The sequence below is a fragment of the Myotis myotis genome, unplaced genomic scaffold (assembly GCF_014108235.1).
Source record: "Myotis myotis isolate mMyoMyo1 unplaced genomic scaffold, mMyoMyo1.p scaffold_m19_p_20, whole genome shotgun sequence".
Classification (NCBI taxonomy): domain Eukaryota; kingdom Metazoa; phylum Chordata; class Mammalia; order Chiroptera; family Vespertilionidae; genus Myotis; species Myotis myotis.
Genome location: NW_023416325.1, coordinates 23,500,160 through 23,526,316, shown reverse-complemented (window position 1 = coordinate 23,526,316; position 26,157 = coordinate 23,500,160). Strand labels below are relative to the sequence as shown.

Here is a 26,157-nt window from a genome sequence, read left to right as displayed (position 1 = left end):
ACAGTGTCAGAGTGACCAGCTCAGAAATGAAGCAGTCAGTGCAGGCTTCAGCTGTTACTGGTAAATCTACACTAATAAAAGACAAAGATGCTAATTGATCATACCTTCGCTACACCCATCAGCCAATCAGAAGAGTATGCAAATTAACCCAACAAAGATGGCCGTTAAATTTGCATACTGCAGGTGGGGCGTGGCTGGTGCCATCCACCGCCCGCCCCACAGTGGGATCAGGCCTGCCATGGGCGACCCGGGGTGCCCGGGGCGGCAAGGCAGTGCCATCCGCCGCCTGCCCCACTGCGGGTTCAGGCCTGCCGTGGGCGACCTGGGGAGGCGGGGCAGGCACCGAGGGATAGGGCCTGCCATCTGCCACCCAGGGAGCGGGCCTAAGCCAACAGGTGGTCATATCCCGAGGAGTCCCAGACTGTGAGAGGGCACAGGTCGGGCTGAGGGGCACCCCTTACCCCCGCCAGTGCACAGATTTTTGTGCACTGGGCCTCTAGGGATTAATAAGCAGCTTGGCCAGTTTTATTGACTATCAGTCCCAGGTCACACAGCCAAGAGGAAGCAAAGTGGAGGTTAGATCTCATTACCTATTCAGAGCACCAGAGATTTCCTACGCCCCTTTTTAGTAGCCTTACAAACAATAACCCGCAAGGATAGGTTTTATTTCTTAACATGTTGTTCCAGCTTTCTTGGGATATAACTGACATATAGCACGGTGTAATGTTTGGTGTATGACATGGTGATGTAATACACATGTATTGCAAAATGATTAGCACCGTAGCCCTATCCAACATATCCATCATGTAACATAACTACCATTTCTGTTTTCGTAGATGGAATAATTAAGATGTACTCTCTTAGCAGCTTTAAAGTGCATGGTAATTATTATTAACTATAAGCACATTACAGTTATATACATTAGATCCCCGAACATATTTATCTTGTAACTGGGAGTTTGTACCCTTTGACCAACATCTCCCGTTTCCCCCCAGGCCTGGAAACCACCGCTCTAGTGTCTGATTCTCTGAGTTTGGTTTTTGTAGATTCCACATAAGTGATGTGTTTAGATGTCTCTGAGATCCTGTTTTCCTTTCCTTTGGCTACAAACCAGAGGAGGATTGTTGGGCCATACCATAGCCTATTTTCAATTTCTTCAGAAATCTCCATTCTGCTGTCCATAGGCCAACCCAGGTACCACCCTATAAAAGGTTCCCTTTCCTTCACATTCTTGCCAAGGGCAGGTAGCTTTTGCATTCTGATGATAAGCATTGGAATGGGTGTGAGGTGACAACTCATTGTGGCTTTGATTTTCATTTCATTGATGAGTGATGTTCAGCATCTTGTCATGTACTGTGGGCCATTTGTATGTCTTCTTTGAAAAAATACCTATTCGGTCATCCCGTCATTTTTAAACCTAAATTTCATTTTTCAATGACAGTTTACATTTACAGTATTATTTTGTATGAGTTTCAGGTGGACAGCGTAGTGGTTAGACAATCACATATTTTACAAAGTGGCCGCCCAATATTTCCTGGACCCTCCTGGCACCGTACGAAGCTATGACGTGTTGTTGACTATATTCCCTGTGCTGTCTTATACCCCAGGGCTGCTCTGTAAATACCAATTTGTACTTCCTGATCCCTTCACCTCTCACCCAGGCCCCAATTCCATCTCCCCTCTGGCAACCATCATGGTCTCTGTGTCCATGAGTCTGTTTCAGTTTTGTTTGTTCATTTATTCTGTTCTTCAGATCTCACATGTAGGTGAAATTACGTGGTATCTGTCTTTTTCTGACTGGCTTACTTTACTTAACATAATACTCTCTGCATCCATCCATGATGTCACAAATGGTAAGATTTCATGCTTTTTATTTTAAGGCCAAGTCATACTCTGCTGTAAGGAGTTGGGCCACAGGCAGGGTAAGCGGTCTGAGATCCTGTACATCAGAGGTTCTCAGCCTGTGGGTCGCGACCCCTTTGGGGGTCTAACGACCCTTTCACAGGGGTCACCTAAGACCATCGGAAAACACATATATAATTACATATTGTTTTTGTGATTAATCACTGTGCTTTAATTATGTTCAATCTGTAACAATGAATTGGGGGTCACCACCACATGAGGAGCTGTGTTAAAGGGTCGCGGCATCAGGAAGGTTGAGAACCACTGCTGTACACCCAGGCTTTTTTCATACTCAGGACACGTCCTTCTCTCCGTCGCAGCTGCTCTCCCTCACAGAGTTTCCTTCTTCACTCTAAGCCAGAGGATCTCAAATCCTCCTCCTCCTTCACTACGTTTGATCTCGCCACCATCCCCCGCCCCCCAGCCTATGGCTCCTCTGTCTCAGCAGCCTGAGAGCCCGCCACCCTGCCCAGCGGATCCCACCACCCGGCCTCACACCCTCTCCAGAGGGGTTTTTGGCTCTCTTCCTCCCCCACTCGGCACCAGCCTTAAAGTGCCCCTTTCAGGAAATCGCCAGCACCAAATCTGGCTTCATGCCCACAGCCATGCGCATACCCTCCACCGGCAGGCCCCTGCCCTCCCAGTCAGAGCGGATGCTGTCCCTGACAGGGGCCCACTGTAAATCTATCAGGAAGGGCAGGAAGGTGGCAGGTCTCAAGACCACATGGTTCTCTGCCAAGAAGGACTGAGAAAGCAGCCCACAAAGCAGTTAATTATTTAAAAAACTAGAGGCCCAGTGGTTAGGGTCCCTAGGCCTAGCCTGCGATCAGGGCCATTTTCCGCCGGCTCACCAGTCCCTGGCCACCACTGCCACCGCCAGCCAGCTGGTTCCCCTTGCAGGACCTCGTCCCGCCTGCCACTGCAAGCCAGCTACCGGGTTCCCCTCACAGGCCCTCGTCCGCCCCACCGCCACGGCTGCAAGCCAGCTGGTTCCCCTCGCCTGCCCCCCACATCATAGCGACTGGTTGAGCGGTCATTCCAGTCATTACACTTATGGTCTGGCCTTTTATTATATAGGATTAGCAGAGGTCACCCAGGAAAGACATGAAAATCTGCAGTCTTCCTCTCTCGCCTTACACAGGCCATAGAAAAATACATCAATCTTGACCCTACAAGCCCAGGGGGGACAAACCCCCCAATGAGACCTTTTAAACATGACCTTTAAGGTCTTTAATAATAGAGACAAGGAGACCCAAACCCCAAAACAAAGATGAGACCAGGCCAAGGCTGAAGCCCAGATGAAGGCCTTTCAGCTCCTAGCCACGGCTCTCATGACCCCAAAAGAAGTGCCGGTCCTCCAACTGCAGGTAAGTCAGGAGCTAAGCTTCCTCTGGGCCCTGCTTCAAATGCAACAAGAGAGGACACAGGCCAAGTCCTGCCCAAACCTGAGACCCCCGCCTGGGCCGGGCCCAAGGTGCGGAGGGAAGGCCACTGGAGATCAGGCTGCAGTCTGGCCCCTCCAGGTCGGATCTCAGCACGGCCGCCCTCTGGATCTGGTTTGGAGCTCCCAGACCTCCTGGGATTGGCCACCAAAGACTGAAGCTGCCCTGACAGGGCCCCACAGACTTACATCACCAGGGCAGAGCCTCGGGTAATGATTGTGGTGGCAGGTAAGCCAATCTCCTTTTTAATCAACACTGGGGCCACTTATTCTGCCCTCCCCGAATTCCCTGGGACCCTTGTCCTCCTCCTCAGTCTCTATTATGGGGGTTGACAAATTAGTCTCACAGTCAGTAGCCACCTCACCTCTACACTACATCTTACTAAATAACCGCTTATCCTCTCTTCTTGCCCAACCTGAATGGTATAGGCAGCCCCTCATAAAGCCCAGTTGTCCCAAACAACATTCACCAACTTCAGTTTCACTCACCCACAAAGCCATGCCACTCCTTAGATTGCCTTATCTCCTCCATCACTCTCCCCTCCTCTAAACAAGAAATACTCTCCTTTCTCGGCTCCGCTATGTACTCTCGCCTCTGAGTTCCCAACTTCAGTTTTCTTACAAAGCTCCTCCATAGCCTGACACGGCCAAGGGACTCCTCACTGAGCCTTTAGATCCCTAGGCCAGCATTCTCACCCCTTTAACTCTGAAAACTTCTCCGACCTCAGCGCCTTCTCACACACACCCCTTTTTCCAAAGAACAACCTTCTTTACTACAAAACTACAAATGCTTCCTTAACAGTCTGGCTATTATCAGAAGCTGAACTCATTATCACCCAAACCTTAGCATGTTATCTCTAAGGAAAAATGTGACAGTTTTAAATCCAAGCAGCGAGAGGCTTGGGAACAGACTGCTGGGCCTACTCCCTTCTCACCCTGCCTTTTCTCCAGCCTCATTTGCCTATACATAATTTCCAAAGTCTTTGGCAACTCTAAAACTTTGAAACATTGCTAGACATCTAAATATTCCAACAAGTTTTAAATTCACCAGATTTTAGCTTTTATTACAGAAAATCTACAAAGTAAATTTAGAATTGTTAATATAGTGTCTAGTGCTTTGTTAAAGATATATTTCTTAAAAGTGAGAATGTTCATAAATGTCAACCTAAGAAATGCTGGCTGCTTACTTTTAATTATCATTGGAAAATTAAGATTTAAAAATTGTATGGTTTTAATAATAGAAGGCATGGACATGCATTTTTAAAGAAAAAAAGAAAGTGAATTAAAATTATAAAAATGGTTATGAAAATTATAAAAGGTTTGTAGGGAAGAATATTTAAAAATTATATAAATAACATAAACCAGTAAGTCAGGACAAGCAGAATAGAAAAACTGAAATAATAAAACAGCAGTCCACAGCCACCTAGTAAATCCTATCTTCCCTAAACCAAGGATACTTAAAAATAAATAATTTAAGAATAAAACTCATTTTGGTATATTAGACTACAACCCTCCAAACTAATGTCTCTTTCCTTCCACCAGACCATTTGTCATAACTCTTACTGTTCTAACTTTTACCCCAGTAATACTAAAATGTCTAAAACAGTTTGTCTCCACCAGGTTACAAGCCCCACTTGTACTCAGAAAATACCACCCCTAAACACCATCACAACCTCCTTTTGTGCCCAGCCCTCATCGTCCCTCTGACCCCCAGAGCAAGGATAATAGGCCAGATACATATATAAACACTCACCAGAGCAGAAAGCTCCAGATGCATAGCAAGAGGCAGGACTGGAAAAAAAACAACCCACAAACAAACAAAAAAAACCAAACACCTTGCCTCTAGAATAACCTACGCTCCCACTAGCGTTCCTGAGAAAAATGGCCCCTCTCACATATCAGCCAAAGGACTAATAAATTATATACCCAGGCTTCCACATTCCTGTAGATTGTTAGTGACAGCACACCCCTGCCTGGCACAGACTCTCCATCCAAACAGCACAAGGTATGTTCGAGCTCATTACAGACCTCTGGCTCCAGGGCAATGTACAGCATTTCTCTTCAGGTCACATCTGTTTACGTCATAGTGCTTCTGAACCGCGCAGATCTCTCATATCCCTAAAATGGTCCCCCTACTGGCCCTAGACCAGTGGTTCTCAACCTGTGGGTCGCGACCCCTTTGGGGGTCAAATGACCCTTTCACAGGGGTTGGCTAAGACCATCAGAAAACACATACATAATTATATATTGTTTTTGTGATTAATCACTATGCTTTAATTATGTTCAATTTGTAACAATGAAAATACATCCTGCATATCAGATATTTACATTACAATTCATAACAGTAGCAACATTACAGTTATGAAGTAGCAACGAAAATAATTTCATGGTTGGGGGTCACCACAACATGAGGAACTGTATTAAAGGGTCGCAGCATCAGGAAGGTTGAGAACCACTGTGCTAGGAGGAACAAAGGACGGACGGGACCCTTACATCAGCAGAGTGGCTTGCAGCCAGCAAGAATTAATAAAAACCTATCTCTCCCTATCTGGGCTTTGAGGTCTGTCCCATGGGGTTATGTGTCTGTTTTTATGCCAGTAGTATACTGTTTTTATTAGGATACCTTTGTAGTATACTTTGAAATCAGAAGTGTGATGCTCCTTTTGTGATTCCATATGCATTTTAGGATTTTTTTTTGTGATGAAATCTTTAGGGCTCTCTCTATACAGTATTTGTGTGAAAAACATCATTGGAATTTTGATAGGGATTGCATTTAATCTATAGATGCCTTTGGGTGGTATGGAGAGTTTAACAAGATTAACTCTTTCAATTGATGAGCATGGGGTATATTTGTGTCTTCAGTTTCTTTCATCAAAGTCTTGCCGTTTCCAGTGTACAGATATTTTACCTCATTGGTTAAATTAATTCCTAAGTATTATATTGTTGATGCTATTGTGATGGGCCTATTTTATTTTATTTTCAGATGTGTCTGTTAGTGTATAAAAAAATTGATTTCTGTAAGTTGATTTTGTATCCTGCAACTTTCCTGAATTTGTTGATTGGTTCTGACAGCTTTATGAGGATCTCTAGGATTTTCAATATATCCTATCATTTTCTAACAGAGACAACTTTTCTTCTTCCTTTTCAATTGGGATGACTTTTATTTCTTTTTCTTGCCTGATTTCTCTGGCTAGGACTTCCAGTATTATAATCATAGTGGGGAAAGTTGGCATCCTTATCTTGTTCTTAATATTGGAAAAAAAGCTTTCAACCTCTCACCATTGGGTCTGATGTCAGCTGTGGGCTTGTCATATGTGGCCTTTATACTGTTACGTTTCTTTTATACCAAATTTGTTGAGCATTTTTATCATGAAAAGATGGTGTATTTTGTCTAATTTTCCCCCCTGAATCTATTGAGATGATAAAATCACACTTATCTTTTACCCAACTAAAGGGGTGTCTGTGTATCATGTTAATTGAGCTTGTGTTCTGAACCACCCTTGCCTCACAGGGATAAATCTCACTTGGTGGTGATGTAGGATTCTTTTAATATGCTGTTGAATTTGGTTTGTTAATATTTTGTTCAGAATTTTTAAATCTATATTCATCAGGAATACTAATCTTTAGTTCTATTTTTTGAGCCTCAGAAAGGCTGCAGATGACTTGCCTATGTTTATGCCATTAGCAACTCTTCAGAGCTTAGATTTGAACGGGGGCCTGAGATCAAAGCCTGAGAACTTGTCCACCACTCTGGACCATGTAAATTTTTGATGGTGTCCTCCTCAAGGCTGCTCCTCTGTGCACTTGGGTTTACTGTCCAGAGAGAAACACTGTTGTTCCATTTGAAAGAACCTGACCTCATACTTCTAGGAAATAGCCTCTGAATCTCAAAACACCCTGAGGGCTGGGGAGAGACATGGTGACCACTCATTAGGGTGCACCTCACTGCTCTGGAGCAAACTTTCTCACCACCCCAACCGCTCATCCAGTCCTGGTCTTGTACTTCCCTTCCCCCAGGAGAAAAGGCCTCTTTGTACGGTCCAGACAGTCATGTAAAGAGTGAAACCACATTGTAAGTAAAGAGCAAGTGGCTGCTGGGATCCAGTTCCTCCTGGCCAGCTCTTGCCTTTGGCATTTCTTGACCTGAAGTCGAACCTATGAAGGGCCTCCATGTTGGAGCCACCAGTCCTGATGGGCATGGGACAGAGTCAAAGATTTCCCACCCTGTCAGCAGCATGTGCCATGCTCTAGCCACACCTTCAGGACACATATACTCAGTGTCAGGTGGCCGCCAACCACCAACTAGAACTGGAACCCGGAGCTTTGGGTGCTCAGGCACCATCCCTGGAGCATGATTCTCTCCATGAAAGCTCGCCTCCTCACCTTGCTTGGGCGAGGCTTCTGCCTTGAGCCCCACAACAAAGTTTGAGTCATCGCCCCTATAACACTCTGGATCCATGGCTCCCCCCCACCCCCACTATTTCCTAACACACCCAGTCAAGACCTTATTTTGAAGCTCCATCCAACTGTTGTATATATCTTGTCTGCCTTGCTCCTCTGCGTCCAGCTCCCTAAGACGAGATGCTTTCTGCCCCCACGCCCAGGTGAGGTCTGCTGCCTGGAGGTGATGTGACTGGGAGATCAGTCGCCAGCCTGGTTAGTTTCCCTTAACCTGCCTCCCAGCCCTGCCTCATCCTGCTCTAAGGTGACAGGGCTCTTCAAACAGTGCCTGCTTTACCTATAACACCCTGTCAGTCCTTGCCTATCACTATGTTTCTTCAATCACCTGTACCACTGCTTGCTTCTAAAGGCCCAATCCTTTGCATAACTAATTTCAGAGAAAATTTAACCCGAGGTGGTAACTCTCACATGCTAAAGCATGTGATAAATTATTGACTTTCACACTTGATTTATAAAATTAGAGGCTGAACCTTTTTCCCCTCTTAAACACAAAATGATTGAATTTTCCTTTTCTGTAGAGGAAGAGAAAATCTGGAATAGAGACCCTGTTCTGACTCCCGGGTTCCTGGCGTTCATCATTCGACTTGTACTACTAATGGGATGTGAGGTCTGTGTGCCTGGGGGTGTCTGCATGCATTCAGGCTCGCAGATAGAGTGATCCCGGCGATATCGGTAAAGCAGCTTGGGAAGAACTGCAGGACTCACTTAAGGGGAAAGCTGAGAACAGAGGTGACCTAAGTGGACCTGAGAGGCGCTGGGTGGTGAGCGGGGAAATCGTTTTACCAACGTTGGCAGCAATTCACCCTCCTTCCGGGCCAGAAAGATGATGACTGTTGGCATGAGACAACAGCTTGTTGCTGTTTTCCTCAAAGAATAAAAAACCAGTGGCCATAGTGTGGACAGGACAAAATGTGAAGGATATTAGTAAGGGATCTGATTGATTTGATTTGATTTTTTTTTCTATTTTTTTTTAAATATATTTTATTGATTTTTTACAGAGAGGAAGGGAGAGAGATAGAGAGTTAGAAACATCGATGAGAGAGAAACATCGATCAGCTGCCTCCTGCACATCTCCCACTGGGGATATGCCCGCAACCAAGGCACATGCCCTTGACCGGAATCGAACCTGGGACCCTTCAGTCCGCAGGCCGATGCTCCATCCACTGAGCCAAACCGGTTTCGGCGATTTGATTTGATTTTTAAGGAATGCGAATTCCTCTAAGCAAGAAGTAGGCACATTAATTATTTATGGGGTTCTATGATATCTTATTTGCAGAGCAGGAACATGAGCATGGGGAAAAAAGATGTTTTATCCTACCTTAGCCAGAAACTCATATGGCTTACTTTGTGGTTTGGGTAGGTATTCGAAATGCAAGGTCAAAGGATATCACAGGGAAGAAATCTCTGCTTATATTGGTCACTTGTTCTAAATTCTGCCCTAAGAAATATGAACTTAATTTCCCACCATAACAGTTGTGACTATGTATGTGTCCTTCCTCAAAGACATTTTGCAAATGTCTGAGTGAATTTCTGAGAGTTAATGTAACTATACCATTATTGGTTAATTCTGAATTGTTTACATCTGGGTTATTCACTTGTGATCAATGTACAAACACTTCTTTTTAACCTCAGCACAGTCTGGTTAAATCAGCGGTTCTCAACCTGTGGGTAGCAACCCCTTTGGCGGTCGAATGACCCTTTCACAGGGGTCGCCTAAGACCATCCTGCATATCAGATATTTACATTACGATTCATAACAGTAGCAACATTAAAGTTATGAAGTAGCAACAAAAATAATTTTATGGTTGGGTCACAACATGAGGAACTGTATTTAAAGGGCCAGAAGGTTGAGAACCACTGGGTTAAATGTAGAAAAGCCAAGGCCTGAGGACAAGAAGACTGTAAAGGAGCTTACACAGTCCTTCCCATGCAGAGAATGATCAATAAAGGCTAGTTGTTGTGATTATTACTGATACGTGTCCACTAGACATACAACTTTAGGCAAAGCCACTGCATTCTCTTATATATAAAAGTGGCCTGTCTATATTCTGGGATGATGGCAATAATAAATGATAAAGAGAATTAAAAACGCTTTGAGCCCTGGCCGGTGTGGCCCAGTTGGTTGTCTGGCACACCAAAAGGTGGCGGGTTCTATTCCTGGTCAGGGTGTTTGCGGGAGGCAACTGATCGATGTTTTTCTCACATCGATGTTTCTCTTCCTCTCTCTCAAATCAATAAAAAATGTTTTGAAAAATTAAATATGACAATTTAAGACATGGTCACTTCCCTTATCTCCCAACAAGCTTCTGGAACTGTCTCCTCATTGGCTGGTGCCTGGCCCTGGGGCACAAAGTGGTTTTATTATTTCCTGAAAGAGGTAGAACACAGTCAGGAAAATCCACTGTGCATGGGGGATATAATCTAAAGGAAGCTAAATACAGGAGGGTTCTGGCTTCTTCCAGTTTGGGTGTTTGATATCACAGCCTGGCCGCCAGCAACGTGGACCACTGCCCGTGGGCTCTGTCCGGTCCTTCATCTCCCTAAGGAGCCGGCTGCTGTAGAAAGGACTTGCACGTTGGGCTCAGGAAGCAGCAGCGTCGGGGTTACCTGTAGGTTGTATCAACACTCAGGTTGGCTGCTGCCAGCTCTGACGGAGGTATCCAGGCAGGTAATGTGTTCCCAGCGACCCATTTTGTCCACTCAAATAAGCCAGGCTCCACACGGATCTTCAAGTGATTTTCTTGTTGTAAACCTTGAGGCAAAATAAAATGAAGGTGAAGGAAATGCCACTATTCTCTCAGAGAAAAAGCAAAGGGAGGACAAATTGTTATAAAAATTCTGGTCAGCCTTCCATTCTCTTTTCAACCAGATACTATCATAGAGCAAAATAAAGTGGAAGCATGGGGGTTTGGACCGGGTGTTTAGTTTTTGGAGTTACAAATGTATGAGTTGAATACTGGGCCTCGCCACCAGAATGGACGTACGCTAGTTTGAAGTGGCGTGTGGTTTAGAAAAAAAACACGTCATTATCCCCATAACTTACACAGTTCTGTGACTGCGATTCATTTTCATAAGTAAGTGCCCAGACTGTCTTATGAAGAAACTTCAGAGATTCTCTTAGCATCCACTAGCCTACAGTAGCTTTCACTTTATTTGAATATCACGTAAATTCACTTTCTCTATCAGAGTATCCAATGTTGAATATTTACAATGCCAGCACACAAGTTCGTGTTTTATTGCTGTGTAATTACCCTCAGAGTGGGAACTGGCCCCTATTAACTCTCTTTATATCGCCTTAAGCCAAGTGTGGTTTACTTAAGACTAATGAGTAGGAGTCTAATACAGTGTAAATTACTTGTAGGTGCAGCTATTTCTGGCGCGTTCCTTTGTTTGGTGTAAGTAAACAGCCCCACGTGGTTTCTTCTAGTTTTCTTTCCAGTGAAATGAGAATGGCGATCCCGGGAACTCAAGCTCCTAGGATTTCAGGGTGAACGCTGAGCACCTGCATAGCAATGGTGCTTTCACGTGCCAGTGAAGAAGCCAGATGCCTGAGGTTTGCAGGAGCAGGCGGAATAGCTCCGTGGGGGAGTGGCCTGTTCAGAGCACTGCAGGCTCTAAGCAACTGCCAGACGACAATACTTTACATGCCTGCCGTGCACCCAAGAAAAGCATTTTCAAAAAAATTACTTGTATACATCCTTTCATCACACTTTATGCTGGCAGCATATGGCTTAGGGACTTTTATAGAGACATCTTCCAAAAGAATCATCGCTAAAAATTCCAGATTTGAAGCTTTGACGTGGCTAATATCCCATGAGTCTGGGAATCTGCCTGGAGACAGAGGGATGGACTGGTTGACCTTTACCAAGCCTTACCTTTCAAGATGTTGTGTGCAGTCTGAACGCAGCGCAGGGATGGGGAGCAATAGACATGGTCAATTGTGGTATTACTTTCCAATAAGGCTTCGCCTGCAAAGAAAACCAAAGGAGAATCAATCTGATGGACTCGGCCTCCAAGTGGGCAAGGGGCAGGGGGCCTGCTGACCTCGCCTTTTCTGGGAGGGATTACTTTCAGCCAGCAGTTTCTGCCTTTTTATTTTGTTTGTTTCCAACAAATCCTTTGCTAGAGAGAGATTTATTTCTAGGCAAAGAAGCCAAAAGACTCCTTTTCGTCTTTTTCTTTCCTTCTCTCTTGTGCTACCAAGTGACAAAGTATCCATCTAGGACAGGGGTCCTCAAACTACGGCCTGCAGGCCACATGCAAATACAAATATTGTATTTGTTCCCGTTTTGTTTTTTTTACTTCAAAATAAGATATGTGCAGTGTGCATAGGAATTTGTTCATAGTTTTTTTTTAAAGTATAGTCCGGCCCTCCAACGGTCTGAGGGACAGTGAAAAAGTTTAAAAAGTTTGAGGACCCCTGATCTAGAAGATCTAGAAGCATGATAATGCTCTGATTTCAAGTTTGTCTTAAAAGTAGGAGGGTTTATATTCTCAAAATCGGGTCTTGATTTAATTTTATGCTAAAGATATTCTTGGCCATATTCTTGGACACTGGAGGTAAATCTCAACACCCAATACTTCAACACTGTCTCCTGGAACCCGCTGCTTCCCTCCACTGGATAAAGTCCAAACCCCCTCACCGTGGGCAAGGTCTTCCCCGGACTGGTCTTTATTCGTCATCCAGCCCCCTCCTCTGCTGCCCTGCCCACAATCTACGCTCCAGAACCCAGACAGCCCATCCCCCCACACTCCGTGCTGCTGCTCGTGTCTCTGACTTCCTGTGCTCTTCCCCCGGGGATGCCCTTCCCTCCCTCCTTCTCCTTCTCTATCCAGCTGGCTTTGACTCAGATCGCAGCTTACCTCTCTTCCCCCCTTTCTGCCCTCATAATTCTTTTCCTTTTGATTAGAAGGTTGAAATCAATGTAGTCTTTTTAAATTTTGTTTTTCAAGGACAGTTTCCATTCAGTGTTATTTTGTATTAGTTTCAGGTGTACAGCACAGTGGTTACAGTCATATTTGCAAGACGCCCCTCCTGACATTTCCTGTACCCACCCAGCACCATGCACAGTTATTACAATACTAGAGGCCCAGTGCACAGACACGTGCACATTGAAAGGAGATTAAATAGAAGGTGGCCAGCAGGGCAGGACTGGGCGAGAGGGCTGGGCATGCCCTGGAGCCAACCTCCCGCAGTCCCTCTCCGGCCAGCCGCACCTGGGGAGACATGGGGCTCAAAGGGCATCTGCGGAGTGAGCGGGGCCCCTCTGGAAAGTGGGGTCCCTCAGCCTGGCCTGTGGGGATCGGGCCAAATCCAGCTCTCTGACATCCCCCAAGGGGTCCTGGAGTGCAAGAGGGCGGTTCTTGGGTGATGCACCCTGGAATCGGACTCCTTCCTCTCTGGTTCCGATGCGTCACCCGAGAACCACCGCTGCCAAGTCACCGCAGCTTGGCAGTTCCTGTGTTGAGTGCCTGCCCCCTGGTGGTCACTTCGCATCATAGCGACCGATCGGATGGTCACTTAGGCTTTTTTATAGATTATTGACCGTATTCCCTGTGCAGTACTTCACATCCTCACAACTGCTCTGTAACTACCAATTTGTACTTCTTAATCCCTCCGGTAGAGAGTGCCTGGGAGAGCGCCTGAGCAAAGGCTGTCAGCTGAATCCAGCAGCGACGGCAGCGCCGTGTCCTGGAAACATACCTCGCCAAAGGCAGGCATGTTGTCAGTCCTGGCCTTTAGCTCGGGCACCAGGGGGTGGGTGCCATTATCTGGTTCACTCAGGCGCCGAGGCAGATGCAATTATCTGGGTCCAGCCAGGCCTGACAATTATGAGAAGCCACAAGAATGAAGAATGCAGCCTGAGCTTTAGAGCATGATTTCACATAATTTCCTTTGTCTTAAACTCTAGTAAAACTTCCTGGTATCAAGCTGTATATAATAACTGCGCTGCACTAGCTCTGAGCCACTGTCTCTCTATGGGAGAACAGCGTCCCACCTGGTCCCAGCTTTACTTACTGTCTCTGTGTCTGTCTCTCTCTTTTTCTCAATCCCCAGTCACCCCTACTCAGGCCTCACTCACTCTCTAGCCATGCTGGTCACGGCTAACCCCACATCCTTCACCTTTCTACTCAGTCCTCTCAGCCTACCTCTTCCCTGACAACTAGCAATCTGCTCTCCGTATCTATGAATCTGTTTCTATGTTGCTTGTTCATTTACCCTGTTCTGTATTTGTCTTTTTCTGACTGACTTTTTCACTTAGCATAATACCCTCTAGGTCCAAATGGTGAGATTCCTTTTTTTTCTTTATGGCTGAGTCATATTCCATTTTATATATGCACCAGCTCTTCTTTAGCCACTTGTCCTTTGATGGATGCTGGGTTGCTTCCATATCTTGGCTATTGTAAATAATGCTGCAATGAACACAGTGGTGTTTATATTCTTTTAAATTAGTGTTTTGGGGTTTTGGTGTTTTTTGGTGTGTTTTTTTTGGATATATGCCCAGAAGTGGAATTGTTAGGTCATAGAGCAGTTTCATTTTTAATTTTTTGAGGTAACTTCATACTGTTTTCCATAGTGGCTGCACCAATCCTCATTCCCACCAACAGTGCATGAGGGTTCCCTTTTCTCCACATCCTCACCAACTCTTGTTGTTTGTTGATTTATTGATGACAGCCATTTTGGCTTTAATTTGCATTTCTCTGATGAGTGACATTGAGCATCTTTTCATATGTCTATTGGGCATCTGCATGTCCTCTTTTTAGAAGTGTCTATTCAGGTTCCAGGCCATTATTTATTTTTTTATCCTCACCTGAGGATATGTTTTTATTGATTTTAGAGAGAGAGGAAGAGAGAGAAAGAGGGAAACATCAATGTGAGAGAGAAACATCAATTGGTTGCGACCCATACAAGACCAGACGAGGGATCAAACCTGCAACCCTATGGAGTCTGGGATAACACTCCAACCAACTGAACAACCAGGTCAGGGCATCCTCTGCCCATTTTTTAATCAGGTTTTCTTTTTCAGTGTTGAGTTGTATGAATTCTTTATAAATTTTGGTATATTAACCCCTTACCTGATGCATCACTGGCAAATATCTTTTCCCATTAAGTAGGTTGTCTTTTTGTGTTTTTGTTTGTCTGTTTGTTTGTTTTGTTTTAAATATATTTTATTGGTTTTTTACAGAGAGGAGGGGAGAGGGATAGAGAGTTAGAAACATTGATGATGAGAGAGAAACATCGATCAGCTGCCTCCTGCACACCCCTCACTGGGGATGTGCCTGCAACCCAGGTACATACCCTTGACTGGAATTGAACCTGGGACTCTTCAGTCTGCAGGCTGATGCTCTATCCACTGAGCCAAAAACGGTTAGAGCAGTTGTCTTTTTGTTTTGCTGGTGGTTTCCTTTGCTGTGCGAAAACTTTTTGGTTTGATGTAGTACCATTTGTTTATTTTTTTCTTTTGCTTCTCTTGCCCAAGGAGACATATCAGAAAAATATATTGCTAAGAGAAATATCAGAGATTCTACTTCCTTAGTTTCCCTTTCTGATATTTCCCTTTACGGTAGTTCTTCTAAAACTTTTATGGTAGCCAGGCTTAAGTCTTTAATCCATTTGAGTTTATTCTTGCATATGGGGTAAGAAGACGGTCTAGTTTCATTTTATTTTTTATGTATCTGTCCAATTTTCCCAAAGCCACTTATTGACTGTCTTAACTCATTTGCATGTTCTAGCCTCCTTTGTCAAATATTAATTGACCACACAGGTATGGGTTTATTTCTGGGTTCTGCATTCTCTGTGGTTCATTGATCTATATATATGTCTGTCTTTATGCCAATACTATGCTGTTTTGATTACTATAGACTGGTAGTATGTAGTGTGATACCTCCAAGTTTGTTCCTCTTTCTCAAGATTGCTGTGGCTGGTTGGGGTCTTCTGTGGTTCCACATAATTTTTTTGGTTATTTGTTCTAGTTCTGGGAAAAATGCCACTGATATTTTGATAGAAATTGCATTGAATCTATAGATTGCTCTGGGTAGCGAGGACATTTAAATTATGTTAATTTTCCTATCCATGAGCATGGTATATACTTCCACTTATATCTTCTTCAATTTCTTTCCTCAGTCTTATAAAATTTTAAGTATAAGTCTTTCAGCTCCTTGGTTAAATTTATTCCTAGGTAGTTTGTTTGTATGAGCCATTGTAAATGCGATTATTATCTTAGTTTTCCTTTCTGAGAGTTTATTATTAGTTTATAAAAATGAAACCGAGTTCTGAATATTGATTTTGAATCCTGCTATTTTGCCAAATTTATTTTCAGTCTGAAGTGGGTCTCTTATGGACAGCATATACATAGCTTGTTTTCTTATCCATTCAGCTGCCCTGTATCTTTTGATTGAAGCATTAAATCTATTTACATTTTAAGTGATTGTTGATAGGTATGTATTTATTGCCATTTTATTATTCACTAGAGGCCCAGTGCACGAACTCGCACACTGGTGGGGTCCCTTGGCATGGCCCACAGGGATTGGGCCAAAACCGGCTGTCCAACGCCACCTGCCGCTCCTGCCTGCCAGGGGCTCACACCCAGTCAGTCTTGATTGGGAGAGGCTTGCACCGCTGCAGCAGCACTCGCCAGCCAGTCATGAGCCCTGCATCTGGTGCCCGTCTTGAGGGGGCTGGGGCCCGGGGCCTGGGAGGGGATTGGCCATCCTGGCAGTAGGTGGGATGCCCTTGCTGGCCCTGGATCCAGATCCATTCCGTTGATGTTCGTGCCAGTTGTCAGGAGCCACCTGGCAGCCACTTTTATATTGTTTCTTCCTTGCAGAGCATCTAGGGAGGAGAAGCGGCCATGGTGCCCAAGGCCAACTTCCAGGAGGCCAGTGGTGCTGTTGGGATCATGCTGGCGGTACTAGTCCGGCGGTGCCAGTCTGGTGGTGCTGGTCTGTTGGGGCCTGGCCCGTTCTCCAGAGACTGGACCTGCAGGACTACTGAGGGAGTAAATGGCTGCCACTGGGCTGGTGGGCTGCCAGGATGGGTCAATCAGCTGAGCGGCACTCCCACTGTGGGAGCACGCTGACCACCAGGGGGCAGCTCCTGCATTGAGCGTGTGGAAGAATGTCTGGTCTAATGAGCATATTACGCTTTTATTATTATATAGTAGAGGCCTGGTGCATGAAAATTCATGCACTCAGGGAGGGGGGGCGGTCCCTCAGCCTGGCCTGCACCCTCTCGCAGTCCAGGAGCCCTCGGGAGCTGTCCACCTCCCAGTTTAGGCCTGTTCCACAGGAGACTGGGCCTAAGCTGGCAGTCAAACATCCCTCTGGCAGCCGGGGAGCCCTTGGGGGATGTCCAACTCCCGCCAGCGACGCTGCACTTGCAGCATCAGCCCGGCTTGTGGCTGAATGGATCTCCCCCTGTGGGAGCACACTGACCACCAGGGGGCAGCTTCTACATTGAGCATCTGCCCCTTGGTGGTCAGTGCACGGCATAGCAACTGGTCATTCTGCCCTTAGGGTCAACTTGCATATTACCATTTTATTATATAGGATAGATATTTATGTTCCTCTGTTTTTTCTTTCTTCTTAAAGAAGTCCCTTTAACATTGCTTGTAATAGTGGTTTGGTGGTGATGAACTCTGTTACCTTCTCATGTCTGGGAAGCTCTTTTTTTCTTGTTCAGTTTTAAATGGGAGCCTTGCTAGGTAGAGAACTCTTGGTTGTATATAGGTCCTTGCTTTTATCACTTCGAATACTTTGTGCAAATTTTCTGTTGAGAAATCAGCTCATAGTCTCATGAGAGCTTCCTTGTAGGTAACTAACGTTTTCTCTTGCTGCTTTTAAAATTATCTCTTCAACCTTTGGCATTTTAATTATGATGTGTCTTGGTGTGGGCCTCTTTAGGTTCATCTTGTTTGGGACTCTCTGTGCTTCCTGAATTTGTGTCTTTTTCCTTTACCAGGTGAGGGAAATTTTCAGTCATTTTTCAAGGAAGTTCTCAATCGCTTGCTGTCTCTTTCTCCTGATGGTATCCCTATGATGCAGATGATTTAAACTTCATGTTGTCCCAGAGTCCCTTAAGCTATCCTCATTTTTTAAAATTCCTTTTAGATTTTGCTGCGCTCATTGGGGTGTTTTCTGCTACCTTGTCTTTGAAATTGCTGAGCAGATCCCCACTTCTTCATTTCAGATATTTTATTCTTCATTTCTGACTGGTTCTTTTTCATGTTTTTTATGCTTACTATGTACTTGTTATAGTTCTCATTAAGTTAATCCATTTCCCCCCCAAGTTCCTTGAGCATCCTTATGACCAGTGTTTTGAACTCTGTTTCTGGTAGGTTGTCTCTAATTCATTTTTTTCCCCTTGTGGATTTCTCCTGTTCTTTAATTGGGGTATGCCTCTTTGTCTCCCCATTTTGAGTGCCTCTCTGTATTTGTTTCTGTGTATTGGGTAGATCTGCTATGTCTCCCAGTCTAGGTAGTAGGTTCTATGGGGCTCAGTCCAGGAATGTCCCTTGTGTGGATTATGTGAGCCCTGCTGTTGTAGTTGAGTCTACTGTTTTTGGCCCCTGTGTGGGTGAGGTTGACCCTCAGGGTGGCTGCCTGTGAGAACTGACCCCAACCACACTGTGCTAACTGCTGCGTGGAGGCTGACCACTTGAAGCGGGATTTGCCTCCATGGGGTCTGGTGCCTGCTGAGATCTCCCTTTGGGTGTGTGGCTTGTGGAGCTAATTGGGTCGTGCTTTGACATGGTCTGAATCCCGCAGGGTGTGTTGGTTCTGGGGCCTCTTGGGAGAGTCTCCAGTGCAGGTCAATGTCAGAAGCTGCCTGTGACTGGCCCTGGGCTGCCTGTTAGGAGCTGCAAAGCAATCCATGTTTTGTGGTTGTCTCTATTGTGCCTGGGTGAGTGTGGAACCAGCAAAGCTGTGCCCCAAGGCCGGCTCCTGCCAAGCCCTGCGGACAGGTTAGTCAAAGGCCCAAGGCACCCCAAGACTTTCCTCCACCTGCCTTAGCCTGCTGCTTGCTGTTAGGCTCAGGAACTGAACAAGTTTCCGGTGATACGAGATTTGCGTGAGGTAGGTTCTCAGTGAGTCAACAGGTCAATGCAAGAGCTGCTCATCAGGCTGATACAGGTTCAAGTGCACATTAGTGCTGCGCCAGAAGCAAAAGTTTGAGGGTTCACCAAAGCTAGCTGCCACCTGCTGTGTGCTTGCTGACCTTTTTGGGGGTGTATTCTCAGGGATGGAGGGTGAGGCCAGCAGAGTTCCTCAGGCCCAAAGAAACCAGGATTTGGCCATGTGAAGGGAGGCCCTGCACAGGAACGGTGGTGCCAGGGTGTGTGTGAGGGAAAAATGGCCCATGCCATAGAGCCACACGCCTCAGTCTCCCCCCGAGCTGTGCAGACCCTCAGAGCCGTCCACGGAGTGTGCACTGAGGCCTCGGCTGGCCTGAGCTTGGTAGGGCCAGGCAACGGGGAGTCGGGAGGGTGGGACTATTGCATTCCCAGGGCGATGCTCTATGGAGAGCATCAATCCAGGAATGATGGTATTTGTGCGCAGTGTTGGAGAGGGACTCAGCACATGGGCCCTGGTAGCTGTCCCTTCAGCTCTCTCTTGGCAGCCACACATGATTCCATATTTGCTCCAAGCCTTCTTCTGTGGGAGCCCAGGGTAACTGGCTGCAAATGATATTTTGTGTGTTTGGCCCTTTAAGAGGGCACCTGGGTTTCTTAGGAGACTCCTGCCTCTTCTTAGCAGACAGAACCCGTGCTGATTTTTACAGCCAGGTATTATGTGGGCTCCTCTTCCAGGCTCTGCTGCTCTGGGCTGGGGAGCCTGGCGACCTGTGCAGCTGGGATAGCCGCCCTCTGGGAGCAGGGCCAGCCCTTGGCCTGTCTCTGCCCTTCCTACCGTGTCAGTGCGGCTTCTTCTGTAAGTCCTTGGTTAGAAGACTTCTGTTCAACTTGTCTTCAGTTGGTCATTCAGGTTTATTGTTCTACAATTTAGTTGTGATTCCAGTTTGATCCTGGGAGGAGGTGAGTGTAACTTGCACCTACTCCACTGCCATCTTGGGTCCCCCGCCTCCCCGAGCTCCCATAATTCTGTGCACACCGTTTTATTTTTGGGTGCTACATTGCAAGGCATTTATGTACTTACAGGTGTTTCCCTGAGGGTGGGGACTCCTGCTTGGGTCCTCAGCACCTGGCACTGCCTTGCACAAAGAGTGAGCATCAGCACAGTGAGGTCACTGGGTCGGACAAGGCTGCTGTCTCCGTGTGGCAGGCTCTCTGCCAGGAACTGAGCATCTTCAAAGGACAGCTGGCCGCTGAGCTTCCAGCCCCCCTCCCCCGAGGCTCCCTGCTCCTCACCCGTGTGCTAGCAGCTGGCCTCTCTGCCACACCAGGCATGACCTTGCCCGTCACTGGTCCATACACCCTCAATAGGAATCACACCTTGTTCACTTCGGTAAAGTGCCCGGTGCCAGTGCAGTGTCCTAAATTTAATGGTTACATAAGAAATTCCTTGAGGAGCGCTGGCTGGTGAGGTTCAGTGGATAGAGCAGACTGAAGGGTCCCAGGTTTGATTCTGGTCAAGGACACAAGCCTGGGTTGTGGGCTCGATCCACAGTGGGGGCGGCCATGCAGGCGGCAGCCGATCAATGAGTCTCTCTCATTATTGACGTCTCTATCTCTCTCTCCCTCTCCTTTCCTCTCTGAAATCAATAAAAATATATTTTAAAAAAGAAGAAATTCCTTGAGGAAATTTACTATCTGTAGAAAAGTTATAGAATCTCCCAGGAAGTGTCCTGGCATGCCCACTGGAACCAGAATCCTGAACATGTGGCCAAGCCAGCTGTGCAATTACTCCAGGACACTCACCCACTAGTCTTGCTTGCATACACCCAAACACAGTGATTGGAGCATCTTTCTCGTAATCCCGGAAGCCGCCGCTCCGCTGAGGTAAGCTCTGAGGCATGTTCAGGTTCGTGCGAATGTAGCGGCCTAGAAAAAAGCCGTACAGGGCTACGTGAGTTTCTTGTTTCCTTAGGGTTTTCATTGCTGATCCTGACAGCCTCTCTATTTCCATTCCTTTTTTGGCCAAAGAGACTACATGGAGCTTTCTAGAAAATATCAAGGCCGACACTTTTCCTTTGTGAGAATGTCTGGGAATCCACTCCTCTATTCTGCTGACAAAGGTGACAAGAAGTGAAAGTCGTCACCAGACACCCTTCAGCAGGGGCTGACCTGAACTGTAAACCTCCCCATGCGAAACAGGCCACTCCAAGGAACATGGAACCAGGGTGAGTCGGCGAATTGAGGGGGGCCTCCGGCCATGGAATCGGGATGCCCCTTCCTGCCTCTGACTTGGCCATGTGACCGTGGGCATAACATTTGCCTTTGGCCCTGGTGTCCCAGTTTACAGGCTGGAGACAAGAACACTTACCTGTCCCCTAACACTCAAGACAACCAAGGAAGGGCTATGAATGAAACACACTGCAGGCTTTTCTACAGCCCACTTAGCCAGAAACGAGCACTACATCTAGATCAGTGGTTCTCAACCTTCCTAACGCCGCGACCCTTTAATGCAGTTCCTCATGTTGTGGTGACCCCCAATTTCATTGTTACAAATTGAACATAATTAAAGCATAGTGATTAATCACAAAAACAATATGTAATTATATATGTGTTTTCCGATGGTCTTAGGTGACCCCTGTGAAAGGGTCGTTCGACCTCCAAAGAGGTTGCGACCCACAGGTTGAGAACCGCTGATCTAGATAAAGGTAGCTTGACTGTGCCCTCTAGAGGCCACGATAGGCATAGCAATGCTGAAGAGGACAAACAGCTCCTCACCTTTGGCATCAAAGCACTGGGACAGCCAGTACTTCCCAAAGACGACGTCCATCCTCTCGCCGTGCCGACACACAAAGAGGCATCTCTTCTGGGGGCCAAGCTGGCTGCCTGCCCTCAGAGGCTGCAGGTGAGGAACAGCTGTTAGTGGAGAGAAGACAGTGGACAGGCCCGGGCCAGGCACAGGCCAGCTGAGCTCCAGAGCGGGTTCTGCGAATGTATGACTTGGCCTGTCCTCCTGCAGACCTCACAGGTTATTCTGAGGCTCAAATGCGATGAACTGCAGGTGCTTTGCGAAATCAGAAGGGTTAGAAAATGGCCTTATCAGTGCGACTGCTATGGTCAGTAGGAGCAGTACCTGCTGAGGTGAAACTAGCTGGCACGCAGAGAAAGCCACTGTTGGGACGGCGTCCTCCCCGCTGCAAAGGCCTCTTCAGCTCCCTCAGGGAGTGAGGACGCTCATTGCCACAAACACGTCCGCCTCACCTCTCTGTGCCTGGTGTCAGACTACATGGCCCAGTGGTCTCCTCCAACAGTGAGGGCCTGCCTTCCTGCTCTAACCATGTTTAGGCTCTATTGTCCAACTCATACATGTTGGTGCTCCCGGAAATGGTTCTACATTAGGCGATGAAACAGGGTCTGGTCAAAGGCATGTCCAGATGACGTTGGTTTCTACAACTGCCGGGTGGGTCATGGTAGATGTCCCTTCATGCCTTCTTTCTGAGCGATTCCCTGTTTCCCTAGGGCTACAGGCGTCACGCTGGCCAGCATTTACCTTGGTTCCCAAGGAGGAAGTTAATAAGTGGGGGTGGCATGCCTTCCCCATATCTTCCCTTCCTGTTTTCTAATTCAAGCCCTGGGCTCTAGCCAAAGTGATCTAGTCTCTTGATCCTCTACATGTTTGAACTTTCGACTTGCCTTTGTATTGTTCAAACTACTCTCCCAACTCTTCATTCTGCAAACTTTCTGACATATACCAAGCACTCCAATGTACACTGAACACTCACTGTGCACCAGGTACTGTGCTAACAGCCTTCTTCTTGCCTTTAATATTTTTCATTAAAGTATAATTGACATACAATAGTGTATTAGTTTCAGGTGTACAACATAGCGATTTGACACTTATATACCTTATGGTGTATAAGTAACCATCTGTCACCATACAGAGTTATGATATTAATCACTATATTCTCTGTGCTTCCTATTATATCTCCATAACTTATCTATTTTATAACAGGAATTTGCACCTCTAACTGCTCTTCACCGACTCCCCACCCTGTTTCCTCTCATCCTCACCACGGCCTACGACACAGATACAGCGATTGCTGCTGCCCGTGCTGAAGTGCTCCCCTCTGCGAAGAGCCTCCTGACAGCCGAGACCAGATGCTGGTGGTCCGTCAGGACCCTGTCTGGCTCTTCTCGTCTCCGGTGTGTATGTATGTCAGCGGCCTCAGCCTCGGTAACAGGTGCTCAGGGGACCTGGAGTGCCGCTGAGGGCGTGCCCTGGTGGCAGCCTCACCTGTGAGGGCTGGCAGACGATGGTGAGGGGCGCCATCTCCCCCAGGCCCTGGTCCTCGTACGACCGCCTGTCCAATATGCCGTCACCGAATGGGAGCGCGTTGGAAGACGATGCATTTAAGATGGAGTAAGAACTGCAGAGGAAGATAAGGAAGAAGGTCACTGCATCCGCTGGGAGTCCTCAGCCCGGACCGGCAGCAAACGCTCCCTGGACAGGCCCGGGTTGGGGCAGCTCAGCAGGGGGCCCCCCTCCTGGGACACGCATCTTGCTTCATGCTGACATCGGCTGTTAATCCTTTAGGGGCAGATGGCTTCTCTGTTTGGAATAGACGAACTCACCCCCTGGGCAAGACAGGCCTGCATCCTGTGCTAAGACGCCATAGGCATGGTCTACACTGAAGTCATGGAAAGAATAATGAAGTGTCAGTTTTGGACCATTGTTTCCACCTATTTTTCAAGCTCAAAAGAAATAAATAATTCCTGCTGCCTTTCATCTTTTCTGTGGTGATTTTCATCCCGACCCACACATTCCGGGAGCATTTCTACTGTCGCCCCCACTTTGCCTGTGGCTCCTCATGTTTGAGAAAACCTCATGGCCACTTCCCCTCTCCTACCCTGCCCCCTTCTACCTCCCTGTCCCCAAGCCCCTCCTTCCTCTCAGCAACACCTCCAACAAGATCATCACCCACAGGGCATTTCCGGCCAGATGCTGGGCCTCAAGTGGAGCTCCCCTTCCTGGGTGACACCAGAACTGCAGGAGCCCAAAGAGGCCTCGCTAAACGGAGGCAGCGACTCACGCCAGGTTGAAATGACTGGATTAGTAAGACCTCCAAAAAGCCTTGTTTAATAAACACTGCGATTTAAGCATGGCCGTGAGGCAAATCCGGTGACCATCTCCGTCAGCATCCTGGGCAGTGTCAAGGGAGAACATTTAAGTGTTAGATTTCTCGCTTCTCTAGAACGAGGGCAGCCACAGGCCCAGTCAGTCCTGCGCAGTCCTGGTTTCTCCCTGCTGACCCAGCAATCTGTGCAGTGTAACATCTGCTCTGGATTGTGTATTTTTAACACAGTATTATTCTTAGAATTTTAACTTAAAAAAAACTTATTATAGTTAACAATATACTAAAGCTAACTGGTAGTTAGTAAAAATTCTTTCTAAAAAGTCTATGGCCATAGGTTTGGCTCAGTGGGTAGAGCATCGGCCTGCGGACTGAAGTCCCAGGTTCGATTCCAACCAAGGGCATGTTATCTGGGCTGCAGGCTCAATTGCTGGCTCTGACTGGGGAGCCTGCATGAGGCAACCAATCGATGTGTCTCTCCCACACTGATGTTTCTCTCTCTCTGTCTCTCCCCCTCCTTTCCACTCTCTATAGAAAACAATGGAAAAATATCGTCAGGTAAGGATTAAACAAAACAAAACAAAAAACCTGTCTGATTTTAGTAATTTTAGCACCTTTTCACTCTCCAAGGCGCCCCTTTCTTCAACTGTAAACAGACTCACCCTCTTTGTACAAAAGGTCACCCACGCTCACACCAGAGGAGCAGTGTTTCAGCCCTTGTGCACGTCCTGGCCACCAGGGGAGGTTTAACACTCGGCACAGACCGGGACTCACAGTGTGAGGTGGGTCCCGTGTAACAAAGCTGCCTCAGTAAGTGTGATGTGTGGCCAAAGGAGACGTATTTTGGTAAAATTTAAGCAACTGTAGACCAAGGAAATCTTGGGCGGTTCACACAGTCTAATGGACGGTTATTCTCTTTTGTTTTAAACTGAGACCTCCCAACATCTCCGAGCTAAAGAAAATCCAGTTTCACTCTCCGATTCCTCAAGCCTGTAGGGCCCAACATGCGTGGGTGGAACCTCGGCCCCACTTGCCCTGCCCCTTCACTGCTTCCTCAGCTGCTGCGAGGCCTGAGAGCCCCTCCTGCAGGCAGTTCCAGGAGCACGCCTGCCCCTTTCCCCTCTGGGATGAGGCCTGGGCTCCCGCCAGCAGTGGGGGTGTCAGTTCCAGCAAGACCGCAGGCAGTGCCTTCTGCTGAGAGCGGGGAGGGGAGCTGAGCTCACACCCAGCGCATCTTCCCAAGCGCCAGGCCTGAGGCTAAGCCCAGGAGGACCCACCAGCCACCCCAGTTCTCAGCTCTCCCATCCCCACGGCAGCTCTTCCCTGGGAGCCTGGAGCCGGCCCGCTTTCTTCCCGGGCCTCCGTCTACAGTGGCTGCTGCCCTGCGTGTCGAGGTCCCGCCCAGGCGCCCCTCCCGGAAGTCTGCGGGCACAGGCCTCGGCGGCTCACCTGTGGAACACCCAGGTGCTGCACTCGTCGGCCTTGGTGATGTAGTTCTCGGGCAGGAGCCCGGAGCCGCCGGTGGTCAGGGAGGTGCCGTAGACCCAGCCCTCGCTGGTGCTGGCCTGCTCCACGGGAGACATGAAGATGAAGTCCCCCGGGACCAGCTCCAGCTCGTCGTCATTCTGGGGGGTGTAGGGGTAGATCACCTGCAAGGTCTGGAGAAGAGAGGGCAGTGAGGCCCCGCCCGGCCCGCCGGGCGGCCGGGTCCTGCGTGAACACGTGCAGGGGGCTCAGCGGGTGCCACGGCCTCAGAGGGGAGCCCCTCGGCAGGGACAGGACAAATGAGCTTTAACAAATAAGAGACAAAGAGGCCACGTTATTTTTAGAAAATAATTCATTTGAGCGTCTCTTCCCTAAGTGCCAACCGAGCCCAATGTGGGTCAGGCAGGCGCCCGAGGACAGTGCTGACTGGAGGTGCCCTTGGAAGATGCCGTCGCCTCCCCGCTCTCCGAGGCGGCTTCTCGGAAAGCAGGCGGCCGCCCGCCACCCAGCACTGCCCTGTGCAGGGGAGGCCACTGCTCAGGAGACGCCAGAGTTGCAAGTCCGGTCGAGCCCAGGCTCCTTGCAGCGTCTTCACAGAGCCGGCTGGAAAGGCTCCGGGCAGCCACTGGCGTGGGGAGCTGCGTCCTGGCACTGCCGCCCTGCG

General features: G+C 47.6%; 1 protein-coding gene across 1 annotated transcript in view; it reads right to left on the bottom strand.

The window, feature by feature from the left end:
* Positions 1 to 26,157, bottom strand: part of UBASH3B (ubiquitin associated and SH3 domain containing B) — a 141,898-nt gene that overhangs the window by 10,061 nt on the left and 105,680 nt on the right. Inside the window, exons 6-11 of the mRNA XM_036354434.1 lie at positions 25,458 to 25,666; positions 23,171 to 23,303; positions 21,655 to 21,775; positions 20,683 to 20,805; positions 11,680 to 11,772; positions 10,412 to 10,556 (exon numbers count right to left, since the gene is read on the bottom strand). Of these exons, the coding sequence (XP_036210327.1) occupies positions 10,412 to 10,556; positions 11,680 to 11,772; positions 20,683 to 20,805; positions 21,655 to 21,775; positions 23,171 to 23,303; positions 25,458 to 25,666 (824 nt within the window). The remainder of the gene's footprint in view (positions 1 to 10,411; positions 10,557 to 11,679; positions 11,773 to 20,682; positions 20,806 to 21,654; positions 21,776 to 23,170; positions 23,304 to 25,457; positions 25,667 to 26,157) is intronic.